At 49.9% G+C, this 24,606-nt stretch overlaps 1 protein-coding gene across 1 annotated transcript in view; it reads left to right on the top strand.

Moving 5' to 3' along the window:
- The first annotated feature begins 366 nt into the window (after positions 1 to 366).
- The window catches only part of LOC126544401 (G1/S-specific cyclin-D2-like), a 30,091-nt gene continuing 5,851 nt past the window's right edge, over positions 367 to 24,606 (top strand). Inside the window, exons 1-3 of the mRNA XM_050191717.3 lie at positions 367 to 1,348; positions 4,251 to 4,466; positions 12,497 to 12,653. Of these exons, the coding sequence (XP_050047674.1) occupies positions 1,133 to 1,348; positions 4,251 to 4,466; positions 12,497 to 12,653 (589 nt within the window). The 5' untranslated portion in view covers positions 367 to 1,132. The remainder of the gene's footprint in view (positions 1,349 to 4,250; positions 4,467 to 12,496; positions 12,654 to 24,606) is intronic.

The following is a 24,606-nucleotide window of genomic DNA, read 5'->3' on the forward strand; positions in this document are numbered from 1 at the left end:
TTTCCACTGGACACGCTGCGCCATCTAGTGGCGCCGCCGCGAAGTCCGCGCGTGGCGCGCACTGAATGTATATTCAGAGAATATTGATTATGTAAACGCGGGTTCAATTCCGCCCAGCACCGAAGACATTTAAAGAAATTTTTTTTCAGTGATTGAAGAGCGGAACATACCTATAGTTAGAAACTCAGTGAGCAAAGCTGGTCCGGTGGTTGGTCCCAAACTCGGTTCCCTCGGCGCAGCAGCCCGCTGCTCGGCACGTTAGACCATGGACTAGCCAGTGACCCAACACAAACTGGTTAGAGTCGCGAAGTGCGTGAAGTATCCGAATAATGATAGTAACATTAAAAACGTCTATTCTTTTACAGCGTACTCGTGACTGATCCTGTCGAATTTTCCAGCGTAATGTTCTCCACAGAGGCTGCTCTATATAATATGCATGTACACAACCTGAAACTAGTTGGCTTTCTCAGCGGTGCAAAGTCGGCCTCTAGGACAAAGTGATGTAAAACGGGGTCGCACGACCACTGTCAATCGCCACTGTGAACACACCTTTGTCGCATCGGTAAACGCGGCACGCTAACCGCGGTTAGCCGGCCCGTAAACCGACAAAAGCCAGACGGCGCACATACTGGCGATGTGCGTACAAAAAAAATAAAAAAGGAGTCCACATCTTTGGGAGCATTCTGTCATCTGCCGACGGTCCTCCACTTTATCGCGCTCCCCCTACACCCTGTTTTCTTTCTCTCACTTTTACCTTCCTCCTGGTTTTCAACCTAAACCTCCTCGCAGTCGTCTTCCTCACCCCAGAGAAGAAAGGCGAGGGAGACCTCCTCGCCGAAAAGTATTGCCCCTCTCGCCTTCTCCCCACCCTCTCGGAGTTCTCACCGCTACGGCCGCTACCCCACGCTACTCGCTCTTCGAAACTCAGACGACTGCTTGCAGCCGTCGCGTTCGGTCGTGTGGGTGAGTTGGTGTACGAAGTTGCGGATAAGAGCTCGCCCGCGTGGTCGTCGTTGTTTCTAAGTCTCTCCATCTCGCCGCGCCCGTTGTCACTGGGACCCGATCGGATTAACCACCCAAGCTGGGTCCTACGGCGCCGCAACAACTGCTGCCCGCGAACCAGTCGCCGGCCATGGAAGACGTGGTCGATCTCATGTGCATGGAGGCGCCGCAACTGGGACACACGCCGAGAGCTTCGCACGATTCGGCCATCGTCGGTGACGCCGTTGTCATGGCGAGGTTGCTGGGACTTCAAGATCGCTACGCCGTCACGTGCGACTACTGCAGGCGCGTGCAGACGGAGGTTCAGACGCCGATGAGGAAAACGCTGGCACTGTGGATGTCCGAGGTAAAGTGTCACTTCCGAAACTCTTTTTTTCGTCGGTTAACCACACGGCCAGTCTGTGACGCTATGCCACGCCGGCATTGCCGGATTTCGGCCAAGAGCAGTAGCTTTCTTCACGAAGTTACACCATTGGGAGTGACGTGTTTTCTATTGTATAGCTTAGTATGCGAAAAAAAAAAAGGAAATACGACTTCCCGTCTGTCATGGCGAGCCCGTTAAATAAAGTGAAACGGGGTATCCGTGCCGCTTCGTCGAAACGAATCGAAGTCGTGCAAATTTCTGTTATAACACCAAATCGCTCTTAGTACAGTTGCAAATCAGCGTAATGTGGTTTGCGTAAACCACCTTTAAAAACGCAGTTCAGCGTCTTTACGTGTACGTACAGCTTCGTGGTCGCATTGAACCGCTTGGCGTGCTCGCATGAGCTAATGGCGTGAGTTCAGCGTCGGAGTAGGTCGCCGCATTCTGCTATAGTTCGTTCCAATTCTTTAGTTCTCGCGTTTTGAAAGCCTCGAGGGAGCGATGAAATACTGCTATCGTCACTTGTAACTATCGGTTAATAAAGTGTGAATGTTTATTACCGAGTTATGCGAGGTTGGCCGAAAGTGGATTATGTCCCGATTCCTTTTCATATAACTAGGCACTGGGTTAGCAACGTGTTCGAAAAATGACGGCGACCGCTTCGTGACAACCGGTCGGTAACAGTTATGGCCTTACGGTCAGCTTGATTCCAAAATAAAGGGTTGTATTTGAATGTGGGTCATTGTTCTTGTTCTTTTAGCGTTTCGTGGGACACCTGCGTATTCAATACCGGTTTTCCTTCGCTTTTAGAAAGATGACGTTTTTCATTTTAAAATTTATTAACCGTCTTATTGGCAAACTTCTAAGACGCGTCTCGCCGCTGATTCTTTCTGTCAACTTCAATCAGGCATACATTTTGTAATAACACGAACTTGTATAACAATTCAAATATATGTTTTGTTTGTTTGCACTATTCTTTTTATATCTATACTACACCCAGTTTGTGTCGTGAAAATCACGTGTTGCATTGTGTCGCGCTTGATAGCTACAAGGGCTGTGGGGGTAATTTTTATTTCCCCCTTCATATTATCGCGCGTGCATGTAGTAAAAAAATGCTTTTTCCTCAATTCAGTCGAGTGGTAGCTTAGCCTGTTAGTTGCAGACCTCAGCTGTTATATTGCTATAGTGTTATATTGCAGAGCTCAGTTATATTAACTTGAAGCGTGATTTGTTTTTCCATTTCTGGTAGCGTATATATTGGATTGTAGTATCTCAGACATTTTTCTCCCAGTGCGACAAGTGGTGCCTGATAACGTCTCGGCGTTATTTCGAATGCAGGTTAGTCGGTAACGCTAACGTGTTCGAATAGTTAAGTGACGTCATCACTGCGTCGCTGACACCGGTGCGGCCGTGAATTTCTGCAGGTACAGCATGGCTGAGTTAGGAGCTGTCGCATTGCAGCTTAGCGTATACATTACTTTGATCCCTAATTTAAAAGCGCGTTGTTGCCGCATGAAGCTCGCGCAGATTTTTTTATTATTATTATTTCCTTTTAAGAGGCTCAGATGTAATGCAAGAGGTGGCCGCTTGTCAGAGTTCAGTTATTGCAGTTTTTGTCGTTTGACTTGGCCCACCTGAGAAATTTTACCGCGTGATGGAATATATGCTTGTTAATTTAATAAGTGACTGTTTACTGCGATTTACACGGCCTATAAAGCTATGAACCTTGCTTCGGTCAATTGCCTAATACTTTGCTATCGCTATCAATGCTTCGCCTTTAGGGCGAAACTGCGACATCGTTTTGTGTGTGGAGTTGATTTTCGTTCAAGGAGAATAGAACTAAACGCTGTTCGTTAATGACTATGTTGCTGCCGACGCTTCACACCAGCAGCAAAGTAGAATATCGTCGGGCGCTGCAATAATAGATGTGTGTGCTCTCTTCTGGCCGTGGAAAGTATTTTAATAAACCAATAAAGAAAAAGAATTCTCGCACTACAAAATGGCGCCTCCAGCGCAACAGCTCACGTCCCTGGTGTTCATTAAACTGAAATACGCGTACGGACAAGTAAACGTAGTACAGTTTACGTATTGTCGGGCTACTGGAGCCGTGTACGCCAGTACCAGCGCCAGTAGCGACATCTTCCGACGCTTCTTCCAACTACAGCTCGTTCGAAGCGTTCTTGTGTTGCAACGAGGGCTTCCGCGGACGGTATATCATAAAGCGACCACATGGTAACGATGTCGCTCTACCGAGCCTTCGCGCGAGCAGCTAATTGGGGTTGTTTTTCTGGGACGTAAACCTTCAAGGATATCTCAGCGCGCGCTGATTGCCTGGCTGAGCAAAGCCTGTTGAGCTGATTGAGTGGCTGAGCAAAACCGCTGGAATCATCCAACGCCCCGTGTACTACCTCGCATGAAAGTGATAGTATCGCCGGAAGTGATCGTCCGAGAATATGTCCCTTGAATATGGTTTCCAGTGGTGTAGTCAGGACGTACCCAGCACGGTGCGAGCCGACTTGTAAACAGGCTGTTGTTTCAGCCCTGCCCCACCCCACACCGTGTCTCGCGGGCTTCCTTGCCTGAGCTTGTTTTACCAGAGACGGCTGTTGTAGGGTCTGAAAGATCCCTTGTCCTGGACCCACTCATTCCTCAACCGAGCTGCATTCGTTATATATGCCATCATGCTGAAATCTCGCTCCGCAGTTTCGCATTACTGTTTCATTCGTAACTTTAGCTTCAGGAGGGCCCCTCAATATACCCGACGTTCTTCGCAACCGTTCGCATCGTCTGCTTACCTGTCCTAAGTGTTATTTACTCATGTTGCACTGTTCTATACGGTGTACTTGACCGTTAACACATAGTTCCGTTTTTTTCCAACGCTCAGGTGTGCGAGGAACAGGGCTGCGAGGACTCGGTGTTCCCGACGGCCATGAACCTGCTGGACCGGTACCTGTCCGTGGTGTCGGTTCGCAAGTTGCACCTGCAGCTGCTGGGCTGCGTCTGCCTCCTGCTGGCCTCCAAGTTGCGTCAGACCCGCGCCCTGGCTGTAGACGCGCTCGTGTACTACACCGACTGCTCGGTCACCGCACAAGAGATACAGGTGAAGCCCCCCTCCGACCGCCCTGTTGTATTACGTGTATAGTGTTCCAACAGCGTCAGCTAGCTGTTGACAGCTCAAAGACGCTCTGTCGCGTCTGCGAGATTTCTAGCATGAGAGCTGTAACGAGATGTTATTGTGGTGCAGTACAGACAGTCGTTTGGTATAAGTGGGCTCGGCTATTCGAGGAGTGCCTTTCTTTTTTTTTGGAAGTGCGCTCTAGGGCCACCTCAACGGTATTTCACCCTGCGTCGTATCGTGAAATCAGACGCTAGTTTCACTCCGCCCGTACAGTAAAGGTTCCAAATATGTTTTCATTGCTTTCCCGGTTCGATGTTTTACGCTTCCACGAGAGGGAAGGGGAAGGGACCTGGCTAACGCTATGATAACGTCGAATGACCTCGGAACTCCCCCGGTGAGCGTACGAGTTACGGCGGGTGTAAAGCGGGGTCACGGGAGGCGGAGCTTACGGTAGCGGTCGCGTTTCGAATGTGACTTCAAAGGCAGGCGCATGGCCAGTCCGAAAGGCGGTGAATACTTCGTTCTAATCCAGCGTTCCACGAGAGAAAACTACAACCGCCGCCACACTTAGAAAAAGCAAAAGCAAAGCAACGCGGATACGAATAGGGGCCTGGGGAGGGGGAGCGGCGTAAGGGTAGCCTTCGTGAAGCCTCTCAGCGGGGGTCAAAGGTCACTCTTAACAAGCGGCACTGTGTAGGCGTCGAAGGAGGGGCCAAGCGATGACCGGACCTCCGTTCAAGTTCATAATCGACGAGTTCGACATCTGACACTTTCACTCCACTGCCGTTGTTAAAGAAAGGGTTGTCCCCGGAAGGTCGTCTCGTCACTTTTTGTGCGTGTTTTGCGGAGCAAGACTGGCCTTTGTGTCCTCACCTTCCACGTGCCTGCTGACGACCGATGGACAGCCGAACGCATGGCCGACGTGTGCTGAGGGCTTGCTTGTTGTCGTCAGAAGGGACTTTCCCCCCACGTCTGGACAGCTTTCTACTTTTCTTGTCTCTGTTTGACGTCGTCCGCGTCTGGCACCGTTTCTCCCTCCTGCCCCATTCTCTCCTGTCCACTTCTGCTTGTCGTCTGCTGGCTAAGCGTTGTCCGCCTGTTTCGCCTCCTCGCCCTCTGTACCATTTTACTTTTTGACTTCTTGCTGAGCGTTTTCCGACCGCGCTTGTTTTGTCTGCTACCCTTCTGTACGATTATATCTTCGTTTGTTTTCTTCCTTTCTCCCGTTCTTGACAGCCACATTCCTTGCTCAGGTGTTTACTTCGCGCTTGCTTCTCCCGCTTTGGTTTATACGTGGATGTATTTATATTTGATTGGTGTTTCTGGTCGCTTGTGTTATAGCTGTCGTCTCCGATTATGTTGATGATTCTCTCTGCTTCGCTTTCGTTCCACCGTCCTCCCTCGTTTTCCCATCGCCGCTTCCCTCTGTGGGCTGAGGTCAATGCCTTCCCGCCGATTCCGCTCGTCAAGGTGTAATCACCGCGAAAAACAAACAAACAAAAAACCTCAAGTTCTATGGGTCGCTCTTGTTACAGAGTTAGAGGGGAGGAAGTTCCTCCATGTTGGGTCAGCTGCGCGCAATTGCGCCATCTTTATGCCACACTGCGGCCATCATGGGGCTAGTTATCTCTTGGCCAATTTTTGTGCCACCTGACAAATGACCTTCTTTTCCGCCGTCTTATCTCACCTCACCGTTACGCAGTAGCCCAGATCGCTATCGAGCCCGACATCCGGCATTGTCGTGCGTATCCGTGCAACGGCACCACGCGCTAACGGGACGGCGTGATGTAACCTGCCGGTGTGGCTTCCACTGGCTCGGTGGGGCGCCGTGGGCCGACGATTATGCAAATCAGCTGTTAGGGCCAGGAGGTGCAGGAGGAACTGCTCGTCTTCTGCTTGAACTTGTGATTTTTTGCTGAGAATTTCGACTTTTCTCGCTTCCGGACGCGCGCGCGCATTGCTTAAAGACATTCTGGTGATTCGTAATTGCCTGACATAAATAGTACCCGCTTTCTCATTCTTTGAGGCGGCCGGCCTCCTTAGTTCTTGTCAACACTTTGGGCTGTGTCTGGAATGCGCAGACGTCTGTTCGGAGTGGTCGGACCATCCCGTGGGTGAATGGGTGTGCGCGAAGCCAATGTTACTGCAAGACGACTCGAAGTTCTTGCTCCGAGACAAAGTTCGGACATGCTGTAACTTGAGAGTTTTAATAAGTCCGCGCACCGTTGATGGGGACGGCAGCAGCTGCGTTTGTAGTCACATCGTGTGGCACTTTGACCAACCAGAAAGCGTGCATGCATTGCTGGTCCCCTAGAAGTAGAAACAAGGAATCAATACATATTAATGACTGCATCGCTGTCACTGCCTTTACGACAGCGGCTGAGTAGTGACAATACAGCTCTGTGAGCTCTGGTACTCGAAGCTGCGGTACTGGAGAGGAAAGGTACAAGGGGGGGCCACTAGACCTGCTGCTCGCGGCTACGTCCCCTGTATTCTGTTAATAATAAGTTTAAGCTTGTACGTATAGTCGTAAACGTACTTTTCACAGAATAGCAGAAACCTGAGGATAGAGACGCGCGCAGCAGCGCTGGTGTCGCCATCTCGTGACACTAACGTCAACTATCTATAGCACACAGCTGTAATTACAATAATCATCCTCTACCGATGTGTTCGTGCAAAGGGGCTAGCGTCAACAATCCCTAGCAAATAGGGCATTTTGTTTCCCTTTTTTGTGTTGCGTTTGAGGAAAGCGTCAAAAGATGGCACTACCGGCGCTACTACTGCGGCAGACGTATCCCTTTTTCCTTAAAGCCTCAACCGCAAGCAACAAGTTCCCGACGAATTTTCGGCGGCGACCCTAACCGGCGTCAGGCGGCTGGCATCACCAAGAACAATGCAACATTCGTTCGTCGCCGAAATCTGTCCATGCCAGATCACAGCGCCGATTCCCGAAGTGGCTAGCGAATCATGAAAGCCGGCTGGCGCCGGAAATCCATCTGAAACTTGTCCCTTGTGGTTGGGCCTTAAACTGCAATATGTTTACCGACAGGCTAAAACTCTCTAGTGACACGTACATGCTACAACCTTCTCCCGATCCCTGCGGCTATCGTAGTACCGGCTACACAGCTCCCAGTCTGCGCACTGCTCAGCTATAGCACAAGGCCATCACCTACCACCAGCAAATGTCAAGAGCGCTCGCTAAGCGCACAAAGCCTTCCGCAAACAACACGTTCGATTCCAGCTGCAGCCGATTGACGATCGAAGCCTTCAGGTTCCAATCGCGGGTGCAAGAAACCAGACGGTGTTGAACAATTGGCATCTTTTTTTTGTGTGTGTGTGTCTAGGTCCAAATCCCGAATGTGTGTGTACGTGCGTATGTTTGCGCCTATGTACGTGTTGGCCAGCAGACGCCAAGTGCGCGCGTTACGACATATCCGGTACAATACGCTATTGTGATTCCGCCATGATGGAAGATCTGCCTTGCCATCACTCTCTTTTGCTGGAGTACACCGACTATAACGCTGCTCCTCGTCCACGGTAGGGTTTACGGGCGCTCAGCTTCCCTTCTTGGCTTTAACATCGGCTGCGGCTAAGTCTCCGCCGTCACGTGACTTTGCCGCGCCTCTAGCGCTGTCTGTCTGGCGACGACAGCAGACGGCAATCTGTAGCATACCCTTCGATGGTTACGTGTGTGCCTTCATCGTACCTGTCGAAGTGAGCCAACGCAGTAAGCCTGCGCGAGCTGCCATGCGTGACGAGATTTATCTATAGCTGAAGGAAACAAATAGAAACGATGAATCCAGACGTCTCAGAACACAGCTGTCCTCAACCTTGCGGACGTTGGACGGTGTCACTTTGCTTTTAATTTTCAGATCATCGCGGCAGCTTGCGGAGATTTCTTCTGCTTAAATTATTTTCTTGCGTGACAGCTGCTTTGTTCAGGACGGTTTCACACATGCAGAGGCCGAAGCTCTGTCTCTCTGTTCCTATATTTGGATGTAAAGCCGTATACGCAAAAAAAAAAGAAAGGGCAAGAAAAATGACCATACAAGCGCGAATCCTTGGCAAACTGCACATCTCAGAAGAGAGCTAATAGCCAATTTTTAACGTTTTCTTTCTCACCGTATGGTTGCTTCATTTACTTACTACGGAATGTTCCTACTCACACTTTCTAAAACCCATCACTAAATATCGCACCGAGGACTGAGCTGTGTGACTCACGCGCGCTATTCACCCCCAGCATCACAGCGACATCTAGCGGACGATGCGCCACTTGAGCCCAAGCATGCACAGGCAACCGCTACTTAAGGCACGTCGATGCACGTTGTTTGATATACGTATGTAATTAGCGAGCACTGCTTGCTTCTTTTCTTTGAGCGGTATCACGCGGATGACAATATTGCTTTCTTCTTTCTCACGAGCTTGCGTGACAGCTGCCTCGGCGACTAAGATGTTACAGATGGCGCCGGCTCGTCTTAGGTGGGATCAAAGAGAACACCGCCTGAACACTGGCGCACACAAGTTTGTCACGCTCTGACATTTCCCCGTCAGCCCTTGTCGGAAAAGTGCGGAAGAAGCTTCGCTGGTCACACGCTCCGCTGATTGGTCCGTTACTTTTGAGCGACCTGGTTCTCTCTGCCCCTTTCTTCTTTTTCGCGTTCTCGTGGGAAACTTTCGAGGCTTCCGCCGGGGAAGTCTCAAAACAATGTTTCGCCTTCGTTGTAAGCACAAGCTGAATCGCGCTTTGCGCACGTTCAACTGTCAGTGCAAGGAAACGGAGCACTGACCTGGTTTACGTGTACTCTAGTCGTTTCTATACGAAAACGCCACAGATGGAGGAGGATCTGTCATGATGAAGGCTGTGAGAATCTGGCGAGGGCTGTCGGGACACCTGAGCGCCATGGGTATTGTTCTTGGGAAGCCACACGGTGACACGAGGTGGCCGTGTCCCGAAGAAGCGCAGTGTCTTAACGCCAGGCGGTTATACGGTTAAACACAATTACCCCGCTACGAAATTCGCAGGCATAGAATGCAGTTCCACTTGTGCAAGATAGAAGTAATTACTTATCGCTGCAAGAGGGCTTCGTCCTCAAGTGGACATCTAGCATGCAGAACCACGGTGACGAAGATGGCGTCAGTGGGAGCTCAACTCCCACGAAGTTGAGGGGCCACAGTTCGTTGCATCCACTGCCGATTATTCACGCCGGCGCATTTGCCACATAACCCATTTGCCGATTTGCGAATAACGTGTTTTTTTCTAACGTGACCCTTTAAGAATGCAGTGCTTCCTTTTAAGGATGCAGTGACCCGTATTCAGTCGTGCCGTGCGTTAATGGCGACGCTGAGCTCGGGCTCGTACTGAAGCAAGAAAAACGACCTTTGCTGAAATATTAGCGACTATGGCGTGAAATAGAAAGGGGACAGATTACGCAAAATGGTAAAGTTTCAAACGAGAGAGAGAGAGAGAGAATGAAAGTGGGTGGGGAAGCTTGCCTATTTATCACCTTGCAAGCCGTGCCTCCATGCACTTGTCGTTCGGCAGGTTGCGGCGTCGCTTCGTTGCATGCGATGCACATCGTTTGTGTGACCCCACCGCCCTTCAGTTATTTATTTTTTTCGCATTCTTTTTTTATCTGTTTGCCGGTGTTACCTTTTTCATCGTGGGCCGTCCCCCCCCTTTCCCACACCCTCTCTATTCGTTGTATCGCCTCCTGCCTCCCTACCGTTGGCTCCTACAACCGCGTACCATCTGTTGCTGCTTCACCCTTCAAGTCGCTCGCTGCCTGCATGCCTCCGGCAGGTTGCTGTTTGTTGCCCTCGAATCCACCCTCCTCTCTCAAATCACGCAGACCACGGCTTGTGAGCAGAACACGGTGCGTGCGTGCGTGCGAGGCATCTATTGCACCATTCTTCCAGGGAACTGACAGCGCTTTTGTTCAAGCTCTACTTTGCTGGGGGTGTATAGGGGAAGGGGGAGAATTTATGTCAATGCTTTGCCACCGCCGCCTTGGAGGAAAAGGTCTCGGGTGAACCGCACTGAATGGCTCCTCAAAGTTTGATCAATCGTACCTGCGTTCGTGCGTCTCTTGCGCATCACTTCTGCTTCGCGCCTGCCTGTCGTCTGTTTCTCTCCTGCTTGCTTTCAGCTTGTCTTCTACTTCACCTTTTCTGCCCATTGTGTCCTGCCCTTTAAATCCGCATGCTAGCATACGCCGCGGACGGGAGCGTCGTGCCATCCAGGTCTCTTTAATACTCGTCTCTTTAATAGCAGTCGATTACTTATTCGTTGACATTTTAAGTTCCGTGTATTTCTTTTTTTCTTTACTTTCACTTTTGCCGCACCCAACGTTGTCTCGGCAACCTCCCTGGTTTCACGGACCGGGAACCTGTAGCATATATATAAAACGTCGGTCTCAAATCGAGCAAGGTGCGCTTTTGTGTCACATGCACTGGTGGGGCTACGAGACTTTTCGGGGCTTTGCCTTGTTCAGGCACAACGGTGCCAACACGTGATGTTTCTTTCGGCTCACCCCTTTCTTGCGCCCGTTCTTAAATTTCTTTCGACAGGTGGCGGTGGTAAACGACGCGTGAAGTTAGGGTCACGACCGCGCTCGAGGACACCTGCAGTGACGTTTCGCGTTACTTGCTTGAGCTTGTAGTGATGGCGCTCTTGGGCACTTGCCTTTGTCCTTTCTGTTGGCTTTCGCCTTTTCGCGCTGTTGGTAATTATGAATCGGTACCAGCATGCCCAGTTAGCTATAATCTCACCATGGGCCTTAGAGCTTTCAATGCGGAGTTTGCGGAGAAAGAGATCGAGGTCGAAAACCCACCTCCTTTCCACGTGCACGTGACATCCTGTTGAGCACTCGTTCTGCTCGCACCTTGCAGGTGCGGCAATCACGTGACATAAATTACGGGGGGGGGGTGACAGGCGAACGGACAAAAGTCGCGTTCGTATAGGCGTCAACTTTTGGCGCGTTGCCACAAAAAGAACAGCTCCTCTACTGAGTTTCTGCCTGATAATTTCATTCAGTGCCTAAAGGGAGCTTTTATTCTTGAGTGCTGTAAGAAGCTGTAAGAAGATTGCGGCGGCTACTTGAATTCTTTGCCCAGATATTGTATAGGCTCGTGGAACTTATGTTGTCGCAAGGCAGACTCGATGCAAGGAAACTTCCAGTCCCAACTTTAGCGCACTGAGCACTGCACAAGTGGTCGGCGTAGGTGCAGGTTATTTTGCCGATCATATGAACGCTTCAAGAAAAGAGCCTCAGCCTCCGAAGGAGGAAGTGGGTTTGTGTAGCTGAGACACCGAGCTAGAGCCGTGGCCTGACTGATAGAACTTGTCGCCGGATTTCTTGCAGAGCAATTTACTGGGAGTTTCTCTCATAGTGGTTAAAGAGACACTAAACACCAACACTGAATCACTTTAGTGGTAACGTGTTCTTTCAAAACCCGAATTTAGTCCATTCGGTTGAGGGAAGTTTGGTTAATACAAAAGAAAACGAGGGGCAACCTTACTTTATTCGACTTTCGGGCTGAAGCTTCAACGCGGAGACTTCAGTGTGACTTCACCGATTTCAAACTATATTGTAATGCTTGGGTTCTTTTGGTGTCAGGAAAACTTTTGAAAATTTCTTAGGTCGTGCTCTTTGTTTCTTTAGAAAACAATTAAATTCTTTGTTACCGATAAATATAATGAACGATACCCTAGCTGACCTCCAGCTACTGTGACGTGATCGCAAGCTGGTGCTGAAACTTCACGATGGCGCTGACATTCGTCCCTTTCGTTCTTTTTTTAAAATTATTTTCTAGCTTACGGCGCCATGGTGAGGGTGGCCGCTACGCTGTTAAAGAAAGGCAATTAATTATTGCAGCTTCACTTGATATTTACCTTCAGTGGTCCCGTAAGGGCGTAGAAAATAATCTGTGCTGAAAATATCCCGCTTACAGTGTCCCTTTAAAGGTGTGCAGAATACCCTGCTGACAGTGATGCCGTGTTCTTTCGGTCGCAGGCCTGGGAACTGCAGGTGCTGAACCGGCTCAATTGGGACGTCGCCTCGGTAGTGGCCAATGATTTCGTAGACCACCTGGTTGCCATGCTGGGACTCGCCGACCGCGGCGACACCGTACGGAGGCACGCGAACACCTTCATCTCCCTCTGCGCAACCGGTGAGTGATGAACCTGACATGTGCAATATACTATACTCCAGCTCTTGTCGTGACCCTTGGTATGTGCGGCTTGCTGTGGACGTCATTATCGGGGTAACCATTTCATTGTATTGGGAGAACCGTGAACGGTGGGTCTTTCTCGAGTCCCTCTCCTTCTAAGAAGGGAATGATACCGCATACGAGGCTTGATTCTTCAGGGTGTAAAACATTTGTGCACCCTTCAGGCGCGCTGACGCGCGTCCTGCAAGACCTTTAATGACGTTTATCCAATCCTTCATGTGTACACTTCCTTCACTCGCTTGAGTTAACTTTCTCGTGGTGACGCTGTAGAAGGGAACTTGAGTTGTGGTTGCTCTAGAAGAGAATATGTATGTAATGGTATCCTTTAAGCTTCATTTCGCCCGAGACCATCTTTTTTCTGCTGGCCTTGCATCGCTCATGCATCATTCGAGTCACCAACGTGCCAGTGGTGTCGTTTTTCTTTCCTTTTTTTTTCTGCTGATGTCAAAGGAGATCGCCTGCTGCACCAACAATCTCAGCTTTCCTCCCTCACCTCCCTCTTCCCCACTCTCGGTTTTCAATTCGGGATTATTAATCTTGCCCCCTCCTGTGCCGGCCTTCGTTGTTTTCATCTGCCTACCACGGGCCTGCCAGGACGGCGCATGCGCAGTGTGACCTGACAGCCTTGGTGCGTGTGTATGCACGCGTGTACTATGTGCACACCAGAAGCGGCCCCGCTGTAGCTGGCATGTAGTAAGAGCGGGGGGGGGGGGGGGGGGGGGAGGACAATGGCTTGACGTGCGCCGGACTGACGGAACACCTGGATGCATCGGAAGTTCTTACGGTCTACTCTCCCTTCCTCTCACTCACCCGTAATGCCTCTCTCTCTCTCCCCTTTCAACAATGTGTGGCAGCCGGCACGCGCTCAGCGCGTGCGGCAACCTTTTGTTGCATAGAACGTCGCCCCCTGTGTTCCTTCGAACTAGTATACTTTATATTACTACTTTGCTAGCTTGGGGTGGATAGACCGCTTTTGCAGGCACGGTGCCGACGAACTCTCCTTTTACCTCTTCAGCTACGATCGACGACGTCGTCTGCTGCCAAACGCGTTGGGCTGTTGCGTCGCCTGCGCATGGTCGTCTGCAAGTTGTCTGCAACTTGGTCGCGTCGTGTGCTCATTCCTTAGCACAAAATACTGCTGCAGGTCGTATGCTGCCCTGCTCACCATGCGTCTGCAACTTCATTTGCAAATCGTCTGCATTGAACGCCCTTCTGCTTCGGTAGGGGTATCGCGCAGATGTGGAACCATTAAGCGAAGCTTAAGCGGAGTTTCTACGACGAAATAAAAGAAGACATCCTCGCCGCCCGTGGGGTGGCGCTGCCGGCGCTCTGGGCCTATAGCATAAGCGCTGGTAGAGTCCCCTACCACATGCACCCCGTGCACCCAGCTGCTTCCGGTCCCTTTTAGACTTCGTACATTCGTTCTGCTCTCTTGCATCCGAGTTCCCTAGCTCTTTCGGGACGCACGCTTATTGATTTTTGGGCAGAGGTTATCCACAAGCTGACGCGTTCCTGTCTCTTTACGGAAGGGAAGAAATGAACGACGTAGATTGCACGTGCCAGGCTATGTTTTCTTCCTTCCTTATAGACTTGCACTTAGGAAATAGGCTTTTGCTTGTATTATCCTATAAGCTCTCCTCGTAGTTAACGGGAGGGTGTAGAGAAGCCGTCTGTCAAATCGAAGGCTTGCGGTGTGCAAGGCCTTGATTGCAGGCTCGCGGGAGGGGTCCTCGCGCCCTAGCTACCCTACACGGACTACTGTGGATAGACCCTCACCCGCTCCCCCAGAAAAATTGCCGCGTCACACACCCAGAACACACTTGTTAACTCCCCCTCGGGGGGATTCCGTTTTCTCTCTTGCTTCTGTAGCATTTTAGCTGTACTCTGGGTTTGTCTCTTGCAGATTTTGCTGCTTCATTTATGCTGTCCTGACTTGGAAGAGTCCTTTCTTTATTTTCTCTCTCTTTAGTTGCCTCTGTTTTCCATCTTTGTTTCTTCCTTTACCGTCTGTTTCGGTTCTCCGTTATTTGGCGTGGCTTGGCTTTTTTCTTTTGCAGTCGTACTTCTGTTCTTGTTATCCGGTCGTTTCCAGCCGGAGTTCGGACCTCTTATTTTTTTTTAATGTTTTATTGCTTTCCTTCTGTGGTTCGTTCTTCCCTTTCTTCTTTTTCCAAGTCAGCTACCCCGCTTGTCGGCTTGGCTTGTCCGCGTTCCGGTACACACTCCAGCTCCCCATCCCGCCTCCCGTTCCCTCAGTACCGGCATCCAGGTGTGAAGCACGCGCAGCGCCGCACAGCGGTGCGTGCCGCTAATCGATTGCTTCCGTAGCTTCCGTAGAGCTCTCCCACCCCGGCCGTATATAGACGCGTGGCCCATATCTATATCTATCCATCGCGCTTATGAGATTGCAGGCTGTACTGCCACGTGTTCTGCACGCGCACTTCACCGGCCGGCTGTCGACTTTGTTTACAGCTGCTGCCTGCCTCCCTGGAAATGTGTTACTCTTTATTCTTTTTTGCTCTGTTGCTTCGGTATGGTGTGGTCACTGACGCGTTGCGTACGCACTTAGACTGGCTTTTAGACGCTGTCTTTCAAACTTCCGACTGTTGTGTGTTGCTAGTGGTGGTGCCAAATCTCGCGTGTTTGCAAGCGCGAGATTATGTTTTTTTTTTTGTGTGTGCGTGTGTGCTTTTCCATCTGTGGCCGTATCCACTTGTACTAACGGCCAGATGGCAGCGCGCGTGATTCGCCATTCAGATTCGGGGCTCGCGGCGCGTAATGGTCGGCTTGTTCTTTGTTTTCTATTTGTATTTTTTCGCTGTCCTCCTGCGAGTTGGCTTTTATTATTCTTCCATGACGCCCTGAATGTGCGGACTCAGAACTTTTCTGAAGTCTTACCATATTGTGTGACGTTCGTTCGATCCGCCTTACAGTGATATTGTTTTCTTTTAAGCGTTCGGCGTACAATTCCCGGGTGAAATATAACGCTTCCACGCTATAGTGCGCCCTTTTATGTATATGGAAAACACGGAGGTTATAGGTTAAAGTGAACCGACAACGAAAGTCAATTTCTTTTTCTTTTTAAGTTCACGTTCACAAATGCTACCATAAGAAGCTTCAGGGACGTTTGAAACCAAAAGTAAAAAAAGTCAGTGAAAAGTTTAATGTTAAATTGGTAAACCCATCATTCGCGCTCTGGCTGAAACGGTTGACTGCTGACGAAGACACTGACGCCGAACTTCCCGTGGCATAAGCCGAATTTTAAGCGATTCCTCAATGTAATCAGGAAGACGTGGTGCGACGCTGTAGTGCGACTCGAAAAACGTGTCATCCGGAGACAGCGCTGCAGTCGCGTAGAGGTATTACGTTTTCACGTCCGCCACCCGATGGCTGCGCCTTTCTTTAAGTCGACCAAAAAATGCCCCCGTTATAGGCGGTGGCACAGCCTGGCGGGACCAAGTCCTGCGCGTCAGATGCTTATCAGCATTCGGGCTTCCTTATCTCAACACGCTTGCGTCCGCGTCGAGCGTTTGGATGAAGCCCCTCCCCTACATACCCCATTCTAAACCTTTGCTCGCTGTTTACACAGCAGGCAGACCGCTGCGCAGACCCCGGGTGTCCGTAAACAAGCGCACCAGGGGGCGCTGCAGAGAGCAGACGGACGGTTGGGGGAGGGTGCGAGGATTGACAGCCGGATAGGAGGGATGTTGGGGCAGGACCGCTGGTTTTAGGCAGCGTAGTACCAAGAATCAGATCTGTGCAGTCACCACAACCACGTTGCAACGCGCTACTTGCGCAGCGAGTGCCACCTACCGGTGGCCACCGGAGACAGTTCTCCACCTACGCCCCCTTGAACACTTTAGGCGCGTCCTGTCGGCTACTCTTGACGGAAGTCGGGTCTGTCCTCGAAGAATGGGGCACAGCGAGAAGCTTGCGTTGCCCTGCGTTCAGCCTGCTGAAGTGCGTGCTTGCTTAGTCGTGCCGTCCCATTCGTGACGTCTTACCCAGGACGGTAAGAGTTGACAAAGGCGCACTTATAGACCAACTCTATATCTGTTTAGAATCGGTAATGTAATCGTTCCAAAACACTCCTTTAATTCCTTATCCGAAAAAGCTTTCCTTCATTACTGGAGAAAATGAAGGCCGAACAGCCCGTTGTTTCTTGTTTTTAATTTCACGCTAGTGCGTCAGGGTTAAATAGGCAGACCGCGCACTAACACAAGACGGAGAGGAACACACACGCGTACTGCCGATTGTTCCGGTTCGTGTCATGTTCTTGCGCTGTACGTCTAATTAACCGTAACGCCAGACTGATTTAGCGGTAATCCTAACTTTTCACTTTCGTTACGTCACTAATTTCTGTGTATTTTTCTCGTATGTATAGCCGTGTTGATTCAAGAAACAGGTATACTTCGAACTTACGGTCTTTGGTTCCTATAAAATGTCACGTAATGTCTTTCTTTACCGATTAACGCACTTAGCTAAAGCCGAGTAGCCGCTCTTAAAATCCATGACGTCATTACCAGCTGGTGAGAAAACTTCACGGAGGCGACGCCACTCGTAACTTGTTGTTCCTAGTGGTTCCTGCATGCTTTTTAAGGCTTAGCCGCCTCTCATCGCAGGAACGACCGCTTTGGTATTGGAGAAGCGTAATTTACTAACAGAGGTTAACCTAGTATTCCGCCTTCGTGCCCCTTGGCTGGCCGGTCCAAACTTTGGCCTCCGAAAGGCCGAGCTGTAGCTTTTGTCGTAACTATATATATGTATCAAGTTTCGTGGCAAATAGACGCGCACTTAAAAAAAAAGAAGCAAACGGATGAAGGGACAGAAACAAAAAAGAAATTGCAATAGCCGCATCGGCTTCCCGGAGCTTCGCGGGCGTGTCGTGACAACAGGCGCGTGCCACTCGCGGCACGTGGCGTCACGCATGACGTCATTTAATCCAGCCGGCCCGGTCGTTGTCTGGACGCAGCAGGCTGTCCGCTCAGAGGGGCAGACGGCTGTTTGCTTCTGCGCCCCATCGCCTCCCTCCTCATCCCTCTAGAACGTGTCCGCTTCTGCGCGCGTACCGCTGTCCTTGCTTGGCTTTTTGATGGCTTTTTTGCGCAGAAGTTGAGCCACGCGGTTGTGCGTGCGCGCTTGACTGACGGCATCTGCTGCTTTTGTCGTCTGCTATTGAGATGGGGAAACAGTGCGAAGGGGAGCGAGGGGGAGAGTCAAGCGGTTGTGTCACTTTGATTGCTGTATATAGAGTTATGAGCGTGGTGACAGAGCAGGGCATAGGTGCATGCTGGGAAGGGAGGCAATGCGAGAAATGGGGTGCAGATGGGGCAGGAATGTTTGTATAAGTGATGGAGTCGCGAGATGAACCTAGACGTGCGCATCTTGGTGCGGCCTCCTGAAGCATACCGGGAACGTGGCCACAATGGGTATGAAAAATAGAAAATATGAGGAGACATACGGAAGGTGGCAATTCTGTTGTTTTTCTACTTTTGTTGCATTCGATAGACAGGCTCATAAGGTGCAACTGAATATCCGGCGTGATTTTTGCAAGTCCCGCACCTGTCTCAGACACGTGGTGTTAAAGTGTGTGTGTTTTCAACTGCTTAGCTTCTGCATCCTTGTACCCGGTTGTGTTGCGATTTATGCAGGTATACCTCACGTCTTGCGTACAGTGATAGACATCAAGAGTACGTCAACCAACTTTCGTGCCGCTATTCTGAACGTGTTTTCTGGTGCCTGATCAGTGGTTACGGGTTCAACGCTTTTCTGGGACGTATGTGTGTAGCCACACGTAGTTAGGTCGCATAAGCGCAAGGCCTTCATTCTTTCGGTACAAGTGCATCCTTATTTTAAAAAATAAAGAAGGAAAACGTATGCTTGATCCGTAACCCCTCTAACTTATCATGATACCAGAGGCTATAGGTCTTATAGGACTTCGTTAGGCATTGTCGTGACTGCGATTTACTTTTTAACTGTTTGGTTCTCCTGTGCCATAACTGGTGAGCGCTTCTACCCTCGACACACCTTCCTCCATTCTCCGTCTGTTCTTTTCCTTTTTTGTTCGGGCGCTGGCCATAACTGGCCAGTGCCCGGTCATAATGGCGGCGGACGATCAACGTGCTGGCAAAGCGTAAATTGCTGCAGCAGATGGATTCGGTGTCTACAAACCCCACCTCAGTAGTTCCCTATAGCGTTGCAGAGCGTATAGGCAGCCTCGACCAATGAGAAATACTAGCGCCTCCTCGAGATGTATTCATGCGCGCGTTGTCGTCGGCTCGTTGTCTGCGCGTCATTTATTACGTATAACCAACAGGCGTGCTCAGGTGCATCGATAAGAAAAGCAATCATAACTTTATGACGCTGTATGCTAGCGGCACTGTAGCTACCTCTTTCGGTCTGCACTTTATGGCCGTAACATTGCGCAATGGCGTTCAGAAAAATGGAACTAAGTTGCGGCGCGGCGCAACGCGCCCGGGCAGCCTCGTTACGCTTGGTTAGGTTTCGTGGCGCTGAACGACGTTCCTGTAACGTTGTCGTAACGTAGCTGTAACGTTGCCGTAACGTTGCCGTAACGGTGCTATAACGTTGCTGTAATGTTGCTGAGATGGATGATACGTGCACGCGAACTAAGAGGGAGCAAAAAATAAAAAAGGGCTCCCTCCGTACAGCGCGTTTCTATAGAAAGATGTGCGCCTCAGCGAAGACTATGGAACACCAGATGGCGCGTCGTACGCGCCACACTCGTCTGTTGCGCGCCATTTTTTTTTCTGCCTGCAGCTTGCGCGCGTTTCGTGCGCGCGATCGGCCGCCATTTCACGCGATTAAGAAAACAGACGCAATCTTACGTCCTCCCCTCCTTTTTTCTTTCGCTCGTCTAAAATCATTTGTTCTCGTGGGTGCCTGTACTCGTATAATACATGCAGGGCTGGCCTTTCTTACCAGCGTCATTGCCCGTGCCATTCATTTCATTGCTCGTTTAGCCCTCTAAGTGAGCTTGAGAGGCCAAGTGCGTTTTTGTGAAAGACGTGCGTATTATATATATATATATATATATATATATATATATATATATATATATATATATATATATATATATATATATATATATATATATATATATATATATATATACGTGCGCGCGTCTTCCGTCACGACCGTCGTAACGTGTTCGCAGCTTGCATTGTGTTTCTCCTTAGCAATTGCCACAGTTGAATATATATCCTCACGTGCGGCATATCACTTTAAGTGTGATACCGCTCGCTGTTCTCGCGCACATTCGCTACGCTTCAAGTCGCGAGTAGAATTTTCGCTAAGCCGTATCTTTCCATATATCCTCTCTGAAAACGTGCTCTTCGTCGGTTGCGTAAGTTATATAATAGCAGCTCGGCGGCCTTGTCAATATTTGGAAAGTTTCACTACTTGTGATGGTATATCCATTACTCATCGTTGATCTACGCCTGCGTGGCGCTGTCTGCTCCCGTGCACGAGTTTGATACGTCTTCCCTGTCTCTCTCTCTCGCTCTCTTATCTTTCTCTTAGTCTTTTCCCTTTCCACAGCGTAGGGTAGCCAAGCAAACTGTGGCCCGGTTACCGTCCCTTTCTTCTCACTTTGCTGTCTGTCTAACCTTATAGCAATGTCCGGGGAATCTGAATAATTTTCTGGCTCTTACATCTACAAGCGTTAGCGTGATTACGACCCCATCTCCGCGCCCTGTAGAGTTCTAATGCAGTCGCTAGAAACACGGTTATACGGTATGAAAAGCGCGTTCTCTGAACACGGGAAACAGTGCTGTGAAAATCTAAAGAAAATCTACTCCTAGAACGCAAAGCCAACCATTGAGGTGAACGAAGCATTTCCATGAACCAGCAAAGCACCACTATTGTATCAGGCTCTCGTGCCTATAGGGCTATCGCGCCAAGTCAATGCCTCCTCATTGCTGTTTGTGTATATCCCTTGTGTCCGTGCCTGTTAACAATGCTTCTGCATATCTTGCGTTATCCGCGATATTACATCGTGTTAAACGCTGTCTGTCGGCTCTGCCCTTCAAGCCCAATGCGGCTTTGGCAGGCCTATTATGTATTAGTGTTAGCGGAATTCTGTGTCAATAAAGTATTATTATTATTATTATTAATGAAGGGCTCAGTGGTTTCCCCATATTACGAAACGTCGAAAATACAAATCTAGCTTGCGTTTATGCTACCCTAGCTGAAAGCTTTCCCAAATCATCCAACTAGAGTGCGCCGTATACACCCTACAAATGATTTGGCCGTTGGTGCATAGACGCCTTTGTTTGGCTGCAAAATTCACAACGGCTGTCACAACGGCTGTAACGTTACTGTGAAAATGGTGTGCGCGCCATCTGTGTCGGTCTTAGAGAGCAATGTGCTTCGTCTGCTCGCGTCAAGGCCAGAAGGTAACAGGTTCATCACGCTTTCTGCTCGTGCTCTCGCATCTGCTTTCGTAAGAGCGCTGTTCCTTATTCAACAAAGTTGCGGAGTAGTTGCGAGTTGCGCCAGATAAGTGGGGGTGGGGTGAGGAGGGAGGTGTTGTTGGGAGGTACTTGAGAGGGCGGTGACAAATTGTCTGTTCAACGTCGTCTGCACTGAGCGAAGCAGACGACGTGCGGATGCGGGTGGCATCAGTTTCGTACCAGCAGGTGCACTGTCGAACTGTGGATCGGCATTTTTAGCTTTAGTGTTTTATTCACAGCCGACACAAATCAGAACGTGTCTACGCCGAGTTGTATGGTGTCCGTCGAGTTGCAGCTGCATTTTTAATTAGGTTGAAATGATTATTTTAAGAAGAAGCGTTTGCTTGGGGCCAATATCCAGTTTCTCTGTTAAAATATAACTAATCGCAGAAATGCCTTTATTGCGCGAATGCTGGAACAATACAGTTTGGAGAGCATGTGGAGGGTTCGCAGAAAATTTCAGTGCCAGAACCATGATGCCGTGGATGGCCTCTATATGACCATGGCTACTTTTTCATCGTCTGGTAGCGATTGTGGCAGACGATCGCGGTCAGCCAGGTAGTCGTTGACGACGATTCCTCACTCTTCGACCATATATACCGCCGCTTTGCAGTCGTCGGCACTTATTGCTGCGCATTGCCTTTTGCTGAAAACCTGCTCTTTTCTCTTTTGTTTCTTTTTTTCGTTTTTTTTTTCTCTCTCTTTTACTACGCGTATATTTCAAGCGCACTGTCACGTAGTACGACTGTAAAGTATACCACATCTAACAAGTACTACATCAAAACCTAACCCGCTCAGCTGCATCACGTACGCGTTCATTACGCTTCTAAGCGGAAAGTCGCACATGTTCCGGCGTGCTTTCCATCTGTTCCGCATGGACTGTGGCTGATGCATACAGACGTTACTCGATCGTGCTGCCTTACCACTTGCGGCGTTTTCAAAATATATATGTATACATGTATTGTTCTTTCTATTTCTCTCAATTCCCTTCTTTCCCGCGGCGATCCACTCAATCTCCTTCAGCACAGACTTGCTTTTGCTTAATAAGCTGACGACTCAGTATACGTACGAGGGCGTTGTGCTTCGCCACCAACTGGTGTATACTCTGAAGGGCACTGCTGTGTTTGACGTGCAATGCCCCGGACTAGCCAGCTCGCATATGTTTCCCGGCTGAAAAAAAGAAAAAGTTTGACCGCAAGCGCCCTCTGCTGGAACAGTAAGCGCCTGCTCACGTGGTCCATCTGTACGCAGTTGTTCGCACAAATCGCGCATTTTGAAAGAATTTTAGCGAAACAAAGGCAAATTAAAGCCGAACCGCGGGGTCAACCCCGGATGCCCGCGTACATGAAAGGGTTCCGCGCAGCTTTCGCGCACTCGGTTGAGTTCAGGCACAATGTTTGTTCTTTTTTTATGCTCTCCGTGGGCTGAAAGCTGTCGGCGTGGGTATACACGCGCGTTTACAATGCACCGCATGTCTTCTTTTCATTTTGCAAGCGTCCGACTTCTGCGGGCATTAGCAGACGTCCTTATTAGCATAGTCCTCCGCGCCGCCAGACCTGGCTCGATTAGAGCGCGTCATCATTACCGCCTGGCGTCACGCACTATCGCACAAAGCGGTTCACCCAGCTCTCTTTTTCTCAATACTCGCGTGCACAAGTACGCTCTAAAGAGAGAGAGAGAGAGAGACAGAGCAAATGATAAATGAAAGGTAGGGAGGTTAACCAGGACTGAGCTCGGTTGGGTACCTTACACTGGGGAAAGGAAAAAGGGGACGGAAAGATTAAAAGAAGAGAAAGTGCACTGGGGATATCGTTCGGTCACTCAGTTCGGATCACAGATGGTGACTCTATCGCAGCAGCAGCGCTTTCGTGGCTTTTTTGTAGCTGCGATATGAGAGAGGCCATGGTCCCAAGATCATGTTCAAGATGAAAGGCTTTCTATGTAACTGATTGAGAGCTGTGAAGAGGTCACGTCTTTCATTTTGAAAAGATGGGCAGTAGCACAGTGCATATTCCATAGTTTCCTCGACACCGTAGACATTGCACTCGGCGCTATCAGCCATCCAATCAAAAATGTATATGCATTGGTGAATGCGACGCGCAAGCGTAAGCGACACAGCATTGCTTCCTCGTTACGCGGAAGCCCTGGTAACAGCCGCAGTTGCATAAATGGATCGAGGGAATGCAATCGACGTTGAGTGAATAAAGGTGTGTGCCACTCCTCCAATGTCATACGGTGCGCTAGCTTCCTTAAGTGTTGGGCTGCGCCAGTCCGCTATAAAGGTACAGAAACAAGGGTTGCTATTTCGTGTGCTTTCCTAGCAGCTTCGTCAACGAGGTCGTTGCCGGAGATACCCAATGGCCAGGCAGCCACTGAAACACGACGTCATGTCCTCTCGTGATCGTGTGATGGTGCATTTCTCGTATCTCCGACACGAGTTGTTCACAGGACCCGCGACGAAGAGGTGACAGAAGACATTGTAAGGTCGCCTTCGAATCGCAGAATATCGCCCACCGATTAGCTCCAAACCGGCCGATATTGTCAAGTGAGAAATTTTGTATCGGATGCTTAGTGATCGTGATGGTGTATCACTGCGCCGGGGCAGCTGGTCTGAGTGGAAGAGCCGTACGTATATATGTGGACTCGGAGAAAGTAGAAAGTGTGCAAACAATCCAGAGCTGCTTGCTTCAAGGCCAAGGTAGGCAGCTTAATTAACCAAGCTAGGTTGGTTAATCGCACTTGTGGGAACACCAGGCGTCATCCTAGTCGTGAACGAAGCCTTCGTAAACCGGAATCGACTAAAAAAGAAGCGAATGACGGGCTTGAACGATTCCGAGCTAGCTCCACGTAACCACATGGGCCTTGGACAGTGTTTGCTCGGGACAAGTTAATTAGTTCACTAATAAACGACCATAGCACTCCTTACTAAACGAACCAAGGAATCGACCTATGTAGACAGCTTTTTCCGAACTACAACTGCGCAGGCACCCCATCCAAAGTTTGCCGTCCTTTTTTTCCCCATCTTGTGACGTCACTCCGACTGCTTGTTCTTCCAAGACCCGAGTCGCGCACCCTGCCCAACAAACGTCCCAGAGTCGTGGACCCCCGTAATCATCAATGGCGAAGGAACAGACCGAACGAAGCCGCGAAGCCTTTGGTTCCCTTCAGCGTCGTCCAAAAGCTGTCGAGGAGGGCTTTTTCGGGATGCGTTTCCCCTGCGCGGACCATTGTGTCGAGCTCGCTTTGTGGCCGTTTAAAGAGAGCCGGGTGCGACGACGCGCGATCTGTGGATCGGCCTGGCTCGGCTTCAGGCTCGATTCGCACCTTGCGCGGTATTGCTCGCGCGCCTGCAGCTGAGCCGGACGCCAAGTCCCGCGCAGAGGAAGGAACGGGCTTCGCAGAATTTGAGCACAAAAGGC

Source organism: Dermacentor andersoni, chromosome 10 (assembly GCF_023375885.2).
Source record: "Dermacentor andersoni chromosome 10, qqDerAnde1_hic_scaffold, whole genome shotgun sequence".
NCBI classification, from domain to species: domain Eukaryota; kingdom Metazoa; phylum Arthropoda; class Arachnida; order Ixodida; family Ixodidae; genus Dermacentor; species Dermacentor andersoni.